General features: G+C 54.4%; 1 protein-coding gene across 2 annotated transcripts in view; it reads right to left on the reverse strand.

The window, feature by feature from the left end:
* Nucleotides 1–15,928, reverse strand: part of LOC144955736 (DDB1- and CUL4-associated factor 6-like) — a 38,066-nt gene that overhangs the window by 13,111 nt on the left and 9,027 nt on the right. The window contains exons 4-5 of one of the 2 annotated variants that reach the window (XM_078885879.1): nt 8,324–8,429; nt 2,953–3,012 (exon numbers count right to left, since the gene is read on the reverse strand). In XM_078885879.1, the coding sequence (XP_078742005.1) occupies nt 2,957–3,012; nt 8,324–8,429 (162 nt within the window). In that variant the 3' untranslated portion in view covers nt 2,953–2,956. Of the gene's footprint in view, nt 1–2,943; nt 3,013–8,323; nt 8,430–15,928 lie in introns of both variants that reach the window. The other variant, XM_078885881.1, reaches the window with a different exon arrangement.

The raw sequence follows: 15,928 nt of genomic DNA on the forward strand, positions 1-15,928 counted from the left end.
CACCACCACACTCACCACACTCACCACACTCACCACACTCACCACCACACTCACCACACTCACCACACTCACCACACTCACCACACTCACCACACTCATCACCACACTCACCACACTCACCACACTCATCACCACACTCACCACCACACTCACCACACTCACCACACTCACCACCACACTCACCACACTCACCACACTCACCACACTCACCACACTCACCACCACACTCACCACACTCACCACACTACACTCACCACACTCACCACACTCACCACCACACTCACCACACTCACCACACTCACCACCACACTCACCACCACACTCACCACACTCACCACACTCACCCACACTCACCACCACACTCACCACACTCACCACACTCACCACTACACTCACCACCACACCACCACCACCTCACCACACCACCACCACACTCACCACCCACCACCACACTCACACCCACTCACCACACTCACCCACACTCACCACACCACCACACTCACCACCACACTCACCACCACACTCACCACACTCACCACACTCACCACCACACTCACCACCACACTCACCCCACACTCACCACCAACACTCACCACCACCACACTCACCACTACACTCACCACCACACTCACCACCACACTCACCACTACACTCACAACACTCACCACTACACTCACCACTACACTCACCACCACACTCACCACCACACTCACCACACCACCACACTCACCACACTCCCACCACACTCACCACACTCACCACCACACTCACCACCACACTCACCACCACACTCACCACCACACTCACCACCACACTCACCACCACACTCACCACTACACTCACAACACTCACCACTACACTCACCACTACACTCACCACCACACTCACCCACTCACCACCACACTCACCACACTCACCACACTCACCACACTCACCACACTCACCACACTCACCACCACACTCACCACCACACTCACCACCACACTCACCACCACACTCACCACCACACTCACCACCACACTCACCACTACACTCACAACACTCACCACTACACTCACCACTACACTCACCACCACACTCACCCACTCACCACCACACTCACCACTACACTCACCACTACACTCACCACCACACTCACCCACTCACCACCACACTCACCACACTCACCACACTCACCACACTCACCACACTCACCACCACACTCACCACCACACTCACCACCACACTCACCACCACACTCACCACCACACTCACCACCACACTCACCACCACACTCACCACCACACTCACCACTACACTCACAACACTCACCACTACACTCACCACCACACTCACCCACTCACCACCACACTCACCACACTCACCACACTCACCACACTCACCACCACACTCACCACCACACTCACCACCACACTCACCACCACACTCACCACCACACTCACCACCACACTCACCACCACACTCACCACTACACTCACAACACTCACCACTACACTCACCACTACACTCACCACCACACTCACCCACTCACCACCACACTCACCACACTCACCACACTCACCACACTCACCACCACACTCACCACCACACTCACCACCACACTCACCACCACACTCACCACCACACTCACTCACCACCACACTCACCACCACACTCACCACCACACTCACCACCACACTCACCACCACACTCACCACCACACTCACCACTACACTCACAACACTCACCACTACACTCACCACTACACTCACCACCACACTCACCCACTCACCACCACACTCACCACACTCACCACACTCACCACACTCACCACCACACTCAACACCACACTCACCACCACACTCACCACCACACTCACCACCACACTCACTCACCACCACACTCACCACCACACTCACCACCACACTCACCACCACACTCACCACCACACTCACCACCACACTCACCACCACACTCACCACTACACTCACAACACTCACCACTACACTCACCACTACACTCACCACCACACTCACCCACTCACCACCACACTCACCACACTCACCACACTCACCACACTCACCACCACACTCACCACCACACTCACCACCACACTCACCACCACACTCACCACCACACTCACTCACCACCACACTCACCACCACACTCACCACCACACTCACCACCACACTCACCACCACACTCACCACCACACTCACCACTACACTCACAACACTCACCACTACACTCACCACTACACTCACCACCACACTCACCCACTCACCACCACACTCACCACACTCACCACACTCACCACACTCACCACCACACTCACCACCACACTCACCACCACACTCACCACCACACTCACCACCACACTCACCACCACACTCACCACCACACTCACCACCACACTCACCACCACACTCACCACCACACTCACCACTACACTCACAACACTCACCACTACACTCACCACTACACTCACCACCACACTCACCCACTCACCACCACACTCACCACACTCACCACACTCACCACACTCACCACCACACTCACCACCACACTCACCACCACACTCACCACCACACTCACCACCACACTCACTCACCACCACACTCACCACCACACTCACCACCACACTCACCACCACACTCACCACCACACTCACCACCCACACTCACCACTACACTCACAACACTCACCACTACACTCACCACTACACTCACCACCACACTCACCCACTCACCACCACACTCACCACACTCACCACACTCACCACACTCACCACCACACTCACCACCACACTCACCACCACACTCACCACCACACTCACCACCACACTCACCACCACACTCACCACCACACTCACCACCACACTCACCACCACACTCACCACTACACTCACCACACTCACCACTACACTCACCACTACACTCACCACCACACTCACCCACTCACCACCACACTCACCACTTCACTCATCCTCCTCCTCCCTCTCCGAGTCCCCTGACCTCTCACCCTCCATTCGATCTGTGTGGGGGGGGAGAGGGGGGGGGGTCAAGGTCACGTGGGTCAAGATCGTTAAGGTCAAGGTCAAGGTCATTGGGTCAAGGTCATTGGTGACGTCGTTAGGTCAAGGTAACGATACATAGTGGGTGAGTGGGTGAGTGGGTGGGTGAGTGGGTGGGTGGGTGGGTGGGTGAGTGGGTGGGTGGGTGGGTGAGTGGGTGGGTGGGTGAGTGGGTGAGTGGGTGGGTGGGGTGAGTGAGTGGTGAGTGGGTGAGTGGGTGAGTGGGTGGGTGGGTGAGTGGGGTGAGTGGGTGGGTGGGTGAGTGGGTGGGTGGGTGAGTGAGTGAGTGGGTGGGTGGGTGAGTGGGTGAGTGGGTGGGTGGTGAGTGGGTGGGTGAGTGAGTGGTGAGTGGGTGAGTGGGTGAGTGGGTGGGTGGGTGAGTGAGTGGGTGGGTGGGTGAGTGGGTGGGTGGGTGGGTGGGTGAGTGAGTGAGTGAGTGAGTGAGTGGGTGGGTGGGTGAGTGAGTGAGTGAGTGGGTGGGTGGGTGGGTGAGTGAGTGAGTGAGTGGGTGGGTGGGTGGGTTGGTGGGTGGTTGAGTGGGTGGGTGGGTGAGTGGGTGGGTGGGTGAGTGGGTGGGTGGGTGAGTGGGTGAGTGGGTGGGTGGGTGGGTGGGTGAGTGGGTGGGTGGGTGGGTGGGGTGGGTGGGTGAGTGGGTGGGTGGGTGGGTGGGTGAGTGGGTGGGTGGGGTGGGTGGGTGGGTGAGTGGGTGGGTGGGTGGGTGGGTGGGTGAGTGGGTGGGTGGGTGAGTGGGGTGGGGTGGGTGGGTGGGTGAGTGGGTGGGTGGGTGGGTGGGTGAGTGGGTGGGTGGGTGGGTGAGTGGGTGGGTGGGTGGGTGAGTGGGTGGGTGGGTGGGTGAGTGGGTGGGTGGGTGGGTGGGTGGGTGAGTGGGTGGGTGGGTGGGTGAGTGGGTGGGTGGGTGGGTGAGTGGGTGGGTGGGTGGGTGAGTGGGTGGGTGGGTGGGTGGGTGAGTGGGTGGGTGGGTGAGTGGGTGGGTGGGTGGGTGAGTGGGTGAGTGGGTGAGTGGGTGGGTGGGTGGGTGAGTGGGTGGGTGGTGGGTGGGTGGGTGAGTGGGTGAGTGGGTGGGTGGGTGAGTGGGTGGGTGGGTGAGTGGGTGAGTGGGGTGAGTGGGTGGGTGGGTGGGTGGGGTGAGTGGGTGGGTGGGTGAGTGGGTGGGTGGGTGGGTGAGTGGGTGGGTGGGTGGGTGGGTGAGTGGGTGGGTGGGTGAGTGGGTGGTGGGTGCGTGGGTGGGTGGGTGGGTGAGTGGGTGGGTGGGTGAGTGGGTGGGTGGGTGGGTGAGTGGTGGGTGAGTGAGTGGGTGGGTGGGTGGGTGGGTGGGTGGGTGAGTGGGTGGGTGGGTGAGTGGGTGAGTGAGTGGGTGAGTGGGTGGGTGGGTGGGGTGAGTGGGTGGGTGGGTGGGGTGAGTGGGTGGGGTGGGTGGGTGGGTGAGTGGGTGGGTGGGTGGGTGGGTGAGTGAGTGAGTGGATGGGTGGGGTGGGGTGGGTGGGTGAGTGGTGGGTGAGTGGGTGGGTGGGTGGGTGGGTGGGTGGTTGGGTGGGTGGGTGGGTGAGTGAGTGGTGAGTGAGTGGGTGAGTGGGTGAGTGAGTGAGTGGGTGGGTGGGTGGGTGGGTGAGTGTGGGTGGGTGGGTGGGTGGGTGGGTGGGTGGGTGGGTGGGTGAGTGAGTGAGTGAGTGGGTGGGTGGTGAGTGGTGGGTGGGTGGGTGGGTGAGTGGGTGGGTGAGTGGTGGGTGGGTGGGTGGGTGGGTGGGTGAGTGAGTGGGTGGGTGGGTGGGTGAGTGGGTGGGTGGGGTGGGTGAGTGGGTGAGTGGGTGGGTGGGTGGGTGGTTGAGTGAGGCGAGCATGCTGAGTGAGTGAGTAACTGAGTGAGTGAGTGGCTAACTGAGTGACTGACTGACTGACTGAGTGAGTGGCTGAGTGAGTGACTGACTGAGTGAGTGATCTCACCAGAGCGTATGTGGTTGAGTGAGGCGAGCATGCTGAGTGAGTGGTGAGTGAGTGGTGAGTGACTGAGTAACTGACTGAGTGGCTGACTGAGTGTCTGAGTGTCTGAGTGGCTGAGTGAGTGGCTGAGTGTCTGAGTGAGTGAGTGAGTGACTGAGTGAGTGAGTGACTGAGTAGGTGAGTGAGTCTCACCAGAGCGGATGTGGTTGAGTGAGGCGAGCATGCTGAGTGACTGAGTGAGTGAGTGAGTGACTGAGTGAGTGGGTGAGTGACTGAGTGAGTGGGTGAGTGACTGACTGACTGAGTGAGTGAGTGAGTGACTGAGTGAGTGAGTGGCTGAGTGAGTGGGTGAGTGACTGACTGACTGAGTGAGTGACTGAGTGAGTGAGTGACTGAGTGAGTAACTGAGTGAGTGGCTGAGTGTCTGAGTGAGTGAGTGAGTGGCTGAGTGAGTGAGTGAGTGAGTGAGTGACTGAGTGAGTGAGTCACCAGAGCGGATGTGGTTGAGTGAGGCGAGCATGCTGAGTGAGTGAGTGAGTGACTGAGTGACTGAGTGAGTGAGTCACCAGAGCGGATGTGGTTGAGTGAGGCTAGCATGCTGAGTGAGTGAGTGAGTGACTGAGTGACTGAGTGAGTGAGTGAGTCACCAGAGCGGATGTGGTTGAGTGAGGCTAGCATGCTGAGTGAGTGAGTGAGTGAGTGACTGAGTGAGTGAGTGAGTCACCAGAGCGGATGTGGTTGAGTGAGGCTAGCATGCTGAGTGAGTGAGTGAGTGACTGAGTGACTGAGTGAGTGAGTCACCAGAGCGGATGTGGTTGAGTGAGGCTAGCATGCTGAGTGAGTGAGTGACTGAGTGAGTGAGTGAGTCACCAGAGCGGATGTGGTTGAGTGAGGCTAGCATGCTGAGTGAGTGAGTGAGTGACTGAGTGACTGAGTGAGTGAGTCACCAGAGCGGATGTGGTTGAGTGAGGCTAGCATGCTGAGTGAGTGAGTGAGTGACTGAGTGACTGAGTGAGTGAGTCACCAGAGCGGATGTGGTTGAGTGAGGCTAGCATGCTGAGTGAGTGACTGAGTGAGTGAGTGAGTGAGTCACCAGAGCGGATGTGGTTGAGTGAGGCTAGCATGCTGGGTGAGTGAGTGAGTGAGTGACTGAGTGAGTGAGTCACCAGAGCGGATGTGGTTGAGTGAGGCTAGCATGCTGAGTGAGTGACTGAGTGAGTGAGTGAGTGAGTCACCAGAGCGGATGTGGTTGAGTGAGGCTAGCATGCTGAGTGAGTGAGTGAGTGACTGAGTGAGTGAGTCACCAGAGCGGATGTGGTTGAGTGAGGCTAGCATGCTGAGTGAGTGAGTGAGTGACTGAGTGAGTGAGTCACCAGAGCGGATGTGGTTGAGTGAGGCTAGCATGCTGAGTGAGTGAGTGAGTGACTGAGTGAGTGAGTCACCAGAGCGGATGTGGTTGAGTGAGGCTAGCATGCTGAGTGAGTGAGTGAGTGACTGAGTGAGTGAGTCACCAGAGCGGATGTGGTTGAGTGAGGCTAGCATGCTGAGTGAGTGAGTGAGTGACTGAGTGAGTGAGTCACCAGAGCGGATGTGGTTGAGTGAGGCTAGCATGCTGAGTGAGTGAGTGAGTGACTGAGTGAGTGAGTCACCAGAGCGGATGTGGTTGAGTGAGGCTAGCATGCTGAGTGAGTGAGTGACTGAGTGAGTGAGTGAGTCACCAGAGCGGATGTGGTTGAGTGAGGCTAGCATGCTGAGTGAGTGAGTGAGTGACTGAGTGAGTGAGTCACCAGAGCGGATGTGGTTGAGTGAGGCTAGCATGCTGAGTGAGTGAGTGAGTGACTGAGTGAGTGAGTCACCAGAGCGGATGTGGTTGAGTGAGGCTAGCATGCTGAGTGAGTGAGTGAGTGACTGAGTGAGTGAGTCACCAGAGCGGATGTGGTTGAGTGAGGCTAGCATGCTGAGTGAGTGAGTGACTGAGTGAGTGAGTGAGTCACCAGAGCGGATGTGGTTGAGTGAGGCTAGCATGCTGAGTGAGTGAGTGAGTCACCAGAGCGGATGTGGTTGAGTGAGGCTAGCATGCTGAGTGAGTGAGTGAGTGACTGAGTGAGTGAGTCACCAGAGCGGATGTGGTTGAGTGAGGCTAGCATGCTGAGTGAGTGAGTGAGTGACTGAGTGAGTGAGTCACCAGAGCGGATGTGGTTGAGTGAGGCTAGCATGCTGAGTGAGTGAGTGAGTGACTGAGTGAGTGAGTCACCAGAGCGGATGTGGTTGAGTGAGGCTAGCATGCTGAGTGAGTGAGTGAGTGACTGAGTGAGTGAGTCACCAGAGCGGATGTGGTTGAGTGAGGCTAGCATGCTGAGTGAGTGAGTGAGTGACTGAGTGAGTGAGTCACCAGAGCGGATGTGGTTGAGTGAGGCTAGCATGCTGAGTGAGTGAGTGAGTGACTGAGTGAGTGAGTCACCAGAGCGGATGTGGTTGAGTGAGGCTAGCATGCTGAGTGAGTGAGTGACTGAGTGAGTGAGTGAGTCACCAGAGCGGATGTGGTTGAGTGAGGCTAGCATGCTGAGTGAGTGAGTGAGTGACTGAGTGAGTGAGTCACCAGAGCGGATGTGGTTGAGTGAGGCTAGCATGCTGAGTGAGTGAGTGACTGAGTGAGTGAGTGAGTCACCAGAGCGGATGTGGTTGAGTGAGGCTAGCATGCTGAGTGAGTGAGTGACTGAGTGAGTGAGTCACCAGAGCGGATGTGGTTGAGTGAGGCTAGCATGCTGAGTGAGTGAGTGAGTGAGTGACTGAGTGAGTGAGTGAGTCACCAGAGCGGATGTGGTTGAGTGAGGCTAGCATGCTGAGTGAGTGAGTGAGTCACCAGAGCGGATGTGGTTGAGTGAGGCTAGCATGCTGAGTGAGTGAGTGACTGAGTGAGTGAGTGAGTCACCAGAGCGGATGTGGTTGAGTGAGGCTAGCATGCTGAGTGAGTGAGTGACTGAGTGAGTGAGTGAGTGTGTGAGTGAGTGAGTGAGTGACTGACTGAGTGAGTGAGTCACCAGAGCGGATGTGGTTGAGTGAGGCTAGCATGCTGAGTGAGTGACTGAGTGACTGAGTGAGTGAGTCACCAGAGCGGATGTGGTTGAGTGAGGCTAGCATGCTGAGTGACTGAGTGAGTGAGTGAGTGACTGAGTGACTGAGTGACTGAGTGACTGAGTGAGTGAGTCACCAGAGCGGATGTGGTTGAGTGAGGCTAGCATGCTGAGTGACTGAGTGAGTGAGTGAGTGACTGAGTGACTGAGTGACTGAGTGACTGAGTGAGTGAGTCACCAGAGCGGATGTGGTTGAGTGAGGCTAGCATGCGCAGCATGAACGATGCTGGCACCGTGATCGTGTTCCTGGTCTCCTCCAGCATCACGGCGTTCCTCTGCATCACCTTGACAACCAGAGCAACAACCACCACAACAACTACAACCACTACAGCAACAACCACAACAACAACCACAACAACCACAACTATAACAACAACCAGCACAACAACAACCACTACAACTACTAAAATCACTATAATAACAACTACTACAACTACAACCACGACAACAACAACAACCACAACTACCACAACTACAACAGCCACAACTACAACCACCACAACAACTACTACAAGCACACACAATCACGAATGGAAGCACCACCACTATAGTCACCACCACCACCACCACTATAGCCACCCCCACCACCACCACCACCACCACTATAGCCACCCCCCACCACCACCACCACCACTATAGCCACCACCACCACCGCCACCACCACCACCACTATAGCCACCCCCACCACCACCACCACCACTATAGCCACCCCCACCACCACCACCACCACTACCACTCGCCCAGTGAGTTGGTGAGTGAGTTGGTGAGTGAGTTGGTGAGTGAGTTGGTGAGTGAGTTGGTGAGTGAGTTGGTGAGTGAGTTGGTGAGTGACTGAGTGAGTTGGTGAGTGACTGAGTGAGTTGGTGAGTGAGTTGGTGAGTGAGTTGGTGAGTGAGTGGTGAGTTGGTGAGTGAGTTGGTGAGTGGTGAGTGAGTTGGTGAGTGACTGAGTGGTGAGTGAGTTGGTGAGTGAGTTGGTGAGTGAGTGGTGAGTTGGTGAGTGAGTTGGTGAGTGGTGAGTGAGTTGGTGAGTGACTGAGTGGTGAGTGAGTGAGTTGGTGAGTGAGTTGGTGAGTGAGTTGGTGAGTGAGTTGGTGAGTGAGTTGTTGAGTGACTCAGTGAGTTGGTGAGTGAGTGGTGAGTTGTTGAGTGACTGAGTGAGTGGGTGAGTGAGTTGTTGAGTGACTCAGTGAGTTGGCGAGTGAGTGAGTTGGTGAGTGAGTTGGTGAGTGAGTGGTGAGTGAGTTGGTGAGTGAGTTGGTGAGTGAGTGTGTGAGTGAGTTGTTGAGTGACTGAGTGAGTGGTGAGTGACTGAGTGAGTGGGTGAGTGAGTTGTTGAGTGACTCAGTGAGTTGGCGAGTGAGTGAGTTGGTGAGTCAGTTTGTGAGTGAGTGGTGAGTGAGTTGTTGAGTGACTGAGTGAGTGGTGAGTGACTGAGTGAGTGGGTGAGTGAGTTGTTGAGTGACTCAGTGAGTTGGCGAGTGAGTGATGAGTTGGTGAGTGACTGAGTGAGTTGGTGGGTGACTGAGTGAGTGGGTGAGTGAGTTGTTGAGTGACTCAGTGAGTTGGCGAGTGAGTGAGTTGGTGAGTGAGTTGGTGAGTGAGTGGTGAGTGAGTTGGTGAGTGAGTTGGTGAGTGAGTGAGTGAGTGAGTGGTGAGTGACTGAGTGAGTGGTGAGTGAGTGAGTGAGTTGGTGAGTGAGTTGTTGAGTGACTGAGTGAGTGGTGAGTGACTGAGTGAGTGTGTGAGTGAGTTGTTGAGTGACTCAGTGAGTTGGCGAGTGAGTGATGAGTTGTTGAGTGACTCAGTGAGTTGGCGAGTGACTGAGTGAATTGGTGAGTGAGTTGGTGAGTGAGTGAGTGATTTGGTGAGTGACTGAGTGAGTTGATGAGTGACTGAGTGAGTTGGTGAGTGAGTGGTGAGTGAATTGGTGAGTGAGTGGTGAGTTGGTGAGTTGGTGAGTGAGTTGGTGAGTGAGTTGTTGAGTGACTGAGTGAGTTGGTGAGTGACTGAGTGAGTTGGTGAGTGACTGAGTGAGTTGGTGAGTGAGTTGGTGAGTGACTGAGTGAGTTGGTGAGTGAGTGGTGAGTGACTGAGTGAGTTGGTGAGTGAGTTGGTGAGTGAGTTGGTGGGTGAGTGAGTTGGTGAGTGACTGAGTGAGTTGGTGAGTGAGTTGGTGGGTGAGTGAGTTGTTGAGTGACTGAGTGAGTTGGTGAGTGACTGAGTGAGTTGGTGAGTGACTGAGTGAGTTGGTGAGTGAGTGGTGAGTGAGTGAGTGAGTTGGTGAGTGAGTTGGTGAGTGAGTTGGTGAGTGAGTGGTGAGTGAGTTGGTGAGTGAGTTGGTGAGTGACTGAGTGAGTTGGTGAGTGACTGAGTGAGTTGTTGAGTGACTGAGTGAGTTGGTGAGTGACTGAGTGAGTTGGTGAGTGAGTGGTGAGTGAGTGAGTGAGTTGGTGAGTGAGTTGGCGAGTGACTGAGTGAGTTGTTGAGTGACTGAGTGAGTTGGTGAGTGACTGAGTGAGTTGGTGAGTGACTGAGTGAGTTGGTGAGTGACTGAGTGAGTTGGTGAGTGACTGAGTGAGTTGGTGAGTGAGTTGATGAGTGACTGAGTGAGTTGGTGAGTGAGTGGTGAGTGACTGAGTGAGTTGGTGAGTGACTGAGTGAGTTGGTGAGTGAGTTGGTGAGTGAGTTGGTGAGTGAGTGGTGAGTTGGTGAGTGAGTTGGTGAGTGACTGAGTGAGTGAGTTGGTGAGTGACTGAGTGAGTTGGTGAGTGACTGAGTGAGTTGGTGAGTGAGTTGGTGAGTGACTGAGTGAGTTGGTGAGTGAGTGAGTGAGTTGGTGAGTGAGTGGTGAGTTGGTGAGTGAGTGACTGAGTGAGTTGGTGAGTGAGTGGTGAGTGAGTTGGCGAGTGAGTGAGTGAGTTGGTGAGTGAGTGAGTGAGTTGGTGAGTGAGTTGTTGAGTGACTGAGTGAGTTGGTGAGTGACTGAGTGAGTTGGTGAGTGACTGAGTGAGTTGGTGAGTGAGTGGTGAGTTGGTGAGTGAGTGGTGAGTTGGTGAGTGAGTTGGTGAGTGAGTTGGTGAGTGAGTGACTGAGTGAGTTGGTGAGTGAGTTGGTGAGTGACTGAGTGAGTTGGTGAGTGAGTTGGTGAGTGAGTTGGTGAGTGAGTGACTGAGTGAGTTGGTGAGTGAGTGGTGAGTTGGTGAGTGACTGAGTGAGTTGGTGAGTGAGTTGGTGAGTGAGTTGGTGAGTGAGTGAGTGAGTTGGCGAGTGACTGAGTGAGTTGGTGAGTGACTGAGTGAGTTGGTGAGTGAGTTGGCGAGTGACTGAGTGAGTTGGTGAGTGACTGAGTGAGTTGGTGAGTGAGTGGTGAGTTGGTGAGTGAGTTGGCGAGTGAGTGAGTGAGTTGGTGAGTGACTGAGTGAGTTGGTGAGTGAGTGGTGAGTTGGTGAGTGAGTGAGTGAGTGGGTGAGTGAGTTGGTGAGTGACTGAGTGAGTTGGTGAGTGAGTTGGTGAGTGAGTGGTGAGTTGGTGAGTGACTGAGTGAGTTGGTGAGTGAGTTGGTGAGTGAGTTGGTGAGTGAGTGAGTGAGTTGGCGAGTGACTGAGTGAGTTGGTGAGTGACTGAGTGAGTTGGTGAGTGACTGAGTGAGTTGGTGAGTGAGTTGGCGAGTGAGTGAGTGAGTTGGTGAGTGACTGAGTGAGTTGGTGAGTGAGTGGTGAGTTGGTGAGTGAGTGAGTGAGTGGGTGAGTGAGTTGGTGAGTGACTGAGTGAGTTGGTGAGTGAGTTGGTGAGTGAGTGAGTGAGTTGGTGAGTGACTGAGTGAGTGAGTTGGTGAGTGAGTTGGTGAGTGAGTGGTGAGTTGGTGAGTGAGTTGGTGAGTGAGTTGGTGAGTGACTGAGTGAGTTGGTGAGTGACTGAGTGAGTTGGTGAGTGACTGAGTGAGTGAGTGGGTGAGTGAGTTGGTGAGTGGTGAGTTGGTGAGTGAGTTGGTGAGTGAGTGAGTGAGTTGGTGAGTGACTGAGTGAGTTGGTGAGTGACTGAGTGAGTGAGTGGGTGAGTGAGTTGGTGAGTGACTGAGTGAGTTGGTGAGTGACTGAGTGAGTTGGTGAGTGACTGAGTGAGTTGGTGAGTGAGTGGTGAGTGAGTGAGTTGGTGAGTGAGTTGGTGAGTGAGTTGGTGAGTGAGTGAGTGGGTGAGTGAGTGAGTTGTTGAGTGACTGAGTGAGTTGGTGAGTGACTGAGTGAGTTGGTGAGTGACTGAGTGAGTTGGTGAGTGACTGAGTGAGTTGGTGAGTGAGTTGGTGAGTGAGTGACTGAGTGAGTTGGTGAGTGAGTGGTGAGTTGGTGAGTGACTGAGTGAGTTGGTGAGTGAGTTGGTGAGTGAGTTGGTGAGTGAGTGAGTGAGTTGGCGAGTGACTGAGTGAGTTGGTGAGTGACTGAGTGAGTTGGTGAGTGAGTTGGCGAGTGACTGAGTGAGTTGGTGAGTGACTGAGTGAGTTGGTGAGTGAGTGGTGAGTTGGTGAGTGAGTTGGCGAGTGAGTGAGTGAGTTGGTGAGTGACTGAGTGAGTTGGTGAGTGAGTGGTGAGTTGGTGAGTGAGTGAGTGAGTGGGTGAGTGAGTTGGTGAGTGACTGAGTGAGTTGGTGAGTGAGTTGGTGAGTGAGTGGTGAGTTGGTGAGTGACTGAGTGAGTTGGTGAGTGAGTTGGTGAGTGAGTTGGTGAGTGAGTGAGTGAGTTGGCGAGTGACTGAGTGAGTTGGTGAGTGACTGAGTGAGTTGGTGAGTGACTGAGTGAGTTGGTGAGTGAGTTGGCGAGTGAGTGAGTGAGTTGGTGAGTGACTGAGTGAGTTGGTGAGTGAGTGGTGAGTTGGTGAGTGAGTGAGTGAGTGGGTGAGTGAGTTGGTGAGTGACTGAGTGAGTTGGTGAGTGAGTTGGTGAGTGAGTGAGTGAGTTGGTGAGTGACTGAGTGAGTGAGTTGGTGAGTGAGTTGGTGAGTGAGTGGTGAGTTGGTGAGTGAGTTGGTGAGTGAGTTGGTGAGTGACTGAGTGAGTTGGTGAGTGACTGAGTGAGTTGGTGAGTGACTGAGTGAGTGAGTGGGTGAGTGAGTTGGTGAGTGGTGAGTTGGTGAGTGAGTTGGTGAGTGAGTGAGTGAGTTGGTGAGTGACTGAGTGAGTTGGTGAGTGACTGAGTGAGTGAGTGGGTGAGTGAGTTGGTGAGTGACTGAGTGAGTTGGTGAGTGACTGAGTGAGTTGGTGAGTGACTGAGTGAGTTGGTGAGTGAGTGGTGAGTGAGTGAGTTGGTGAGTGAGTTGGTGAGTGAGTTGGTGAGTGAGTGAGTTGGTGAGTGAGTTGGTGAGTGAGTTGGTGAGTGAGTGAGTGGGTGAGTGAGTGAGTTGTTGAGTGACTGAGTGAGTTGGTGAGTGACTGAGTGAGTTGGTGAGTGACTGAGTGAGTTGGTGAGTGACTGAGTGAGTTGGTGAGTGACTGAGTGAGTTGGTGAGTGAGTTGGTGAGTGACTGAGTGAGTTGGTGAGTGACTGAGTGAGTTGGTGAGTGAGTGAGTGAGTTGTTGAGTGACTGAGTGAGTTGGTGAGTGACTGAGTGAGTTGGTGAGTGACTGAGTGAGTTGGTGAGTGAGTGGTGAGTTGGTGAGTGAGTGGTGAGTTGGTGAGTGAGTTGGTGAGTGAGTTGGTGAGTGAGTTGGTGAGTGACTGAGTGAGTTGGTGAGTGAGTGACTGAGTGAGTTGGTGAGTGAGTTGGTGAGTGAGTTGGTGAGTGAGTGACTGAGTGAGTTGGTGAGTGAGTGGTGAGTTGGTGAGTGACTGAGTGAGTTGGTGAGTGAGTTGGTGAGTGAGTTGGTGAGTGAGTGAGTGAGTTGGCGAGTGACTGAGTGAGTTGGTGAGTGACTGAGTGAGTTGGTGAGTGACTGAGTGAGTTGGTGAGTGAGTTGGCGAGTGACTGAGTGAGTTGGTGAGTGACTGAGTGAGTTGGTGAGTGAGTGGTGAGTTGGTGAGTGAGTTGGCGAGTGAGTGAGTGAGTTGGTGAGTGACTGAGTGAGTTGGTGAGTGAGTGGTGAGTTGGTGAGTGAGTGAGTGAGTGGGTGAGTGAGTTGGTGAGTGACTGAGTGAGTTGGTGAGTGAGTTGGCGAGTGACTGAGTGAGTTGGTGAGTGACTGAGTGAGTTGGTGAGTGAGTGGTGAGTTGGTGAGTGAGTTGGCGAGTGAGTGAGTGAGTTGGTGAGTGACTGAGTGAGTTGGTGAGTGAGTGGTGAGTTGGTGAGTGAGTGAGTGAGTGGGTGAGTGAGTTGGTGAGTGACTGAGTGAGTTGGTGAGTGAGTTGGTGAGTGAGTGGTGAGTTGGTGAGTGACTGAGTGAGTTGGTGAGTGAGTTGGTGAGTGAGTGAGTGAGTTGGTGAGTGACTGAGTGAGTGAGTTGGTGAGTGAGTTGGTGAGTGAGTGGTGAGTTGGTGAGTGAGTTGGTGAGTGAGTTGGTGAGTGACTGAGTGAGTTGGTGAGTGACTGAGTGAGTTGGTGAGTGACTGAGTGAGTTGGTGAGTGACTGAGTGAGTGAGTGGGTGAGTGAGTTGGTGAGTGGTGAGTTGGTGAGTGAGTTGGTGAGTGAGTGAGTGAGTTGGTGAGTGACTGAGTGAGTTGGTGAGTGACTGAGTGAGTGAGTGGGTGAGTGAGTTGGTGAGTGACTGAGTGAGTTGGTGAGTGACTGAGTGAGTTGGTGAGTGACTGAGTGAGTTGGTGAGTGAGTGGTGAGTGAGTGAGTTGGTGAGTGAGTTGGTGAGTGAGTTGGTGAGTGAGTGAGTGGGTGAGTGAGTGAGTTGTTGAGTGACTGAGTGAGTTGGTGAGTGACTGAGTGAGTTGGTGAGTGACTGAGTGAGTTGGTGAGTGAGTTGGTGAGTGACTGAGTGAGTTGGTGAGTGAGTGGTGAGTGACTGAGTGAGTTGGTGAGTGACTGAGTGAGTTGGTGAGTGAGTTGGTGAGTGAGTTGGTGAGTGAGTGGTGAGTTGGTGAGTGAGTTGGTGAGTGACTGAGTGAGTGAGTTGGTGAGTGAGTTGGTGAGTGACTGAGTGAGTTGGTGAGTGACTGAGTGAGTTGGTGAGTGAGTTGGTGAGTGAGTGACTGAGTGAGTTGGTGAGTGAGTGGTGAGTTGGTGAGTGAGTTGGTGAGTGAGTTGGTGAGTGAGTTGGTGAGTGACTGAGTGAGTTGGTGAGTGACTGAGTGAGTTGGTGAGTGAGTTGGTGAGTGAGTGAGTGAGTGAGTTGGTGAGTGAGTTGGTGAGTGAGTTGGCGAGTGAGTGAGTGAGTTGGTGAGTGACTGAGTGAGTTGGTGAGTGAGTGGTGAGTTGGTGAGTGAGTTGGCGAGTGACTGAGTGAGTTGGCGAGTGAATGGTGAGTTGGTGAGTGAGTTGGCGAGTGAGTGAGTGAGTTGGTGAGTGACTGAGTGAGTTGGTGAGTGAGTGGTGAGTTGGTGAGTGAGTTGGCGAGTGAGTGAGTGAGTTGGTGAGTGACTGAGTGAGTTGGTGAGTGAGTGGTGAGTTGGTGAGTGAGTTGGTGAGTGACTGAGTGAGTTGGTGAGTGAGTGGTGAGTTGGTGAGTGAGTTGGCGAGTGAGTGAGTGAGATGGTGAGTGACTGAATGAGTTGGTGAGTGAGTGGTGAGTTGGTGAGTGAGTTGGCGAGTGACTGAGTGAGTTGGTGAGTGAGTGGTGAGTTGGTGAGTGAGTTGGCGAGTGAGTGAGTGAGTGGGTGAGTGACTGAGTGAGTTGGTGAGTGAGTTGGT

Source organism: Lampetra fluviatilis, unplaced genomic scaffold (assembly GCF_964198595.1).
Source record: "Lampetra fluviatilis unplaced genomic scaffold, kcLamFluv1.1 SCAFFOLD_217, whole genome shotgun sequence".
Classification (NCBI taxonomy): domain Eukaryota; kingdom Metazoa; phylum Chordata; class Hyperoartia; order Petromyzontiformes; family Petromyzontidae; genus Lampetra; species Lampetra fluviatilis.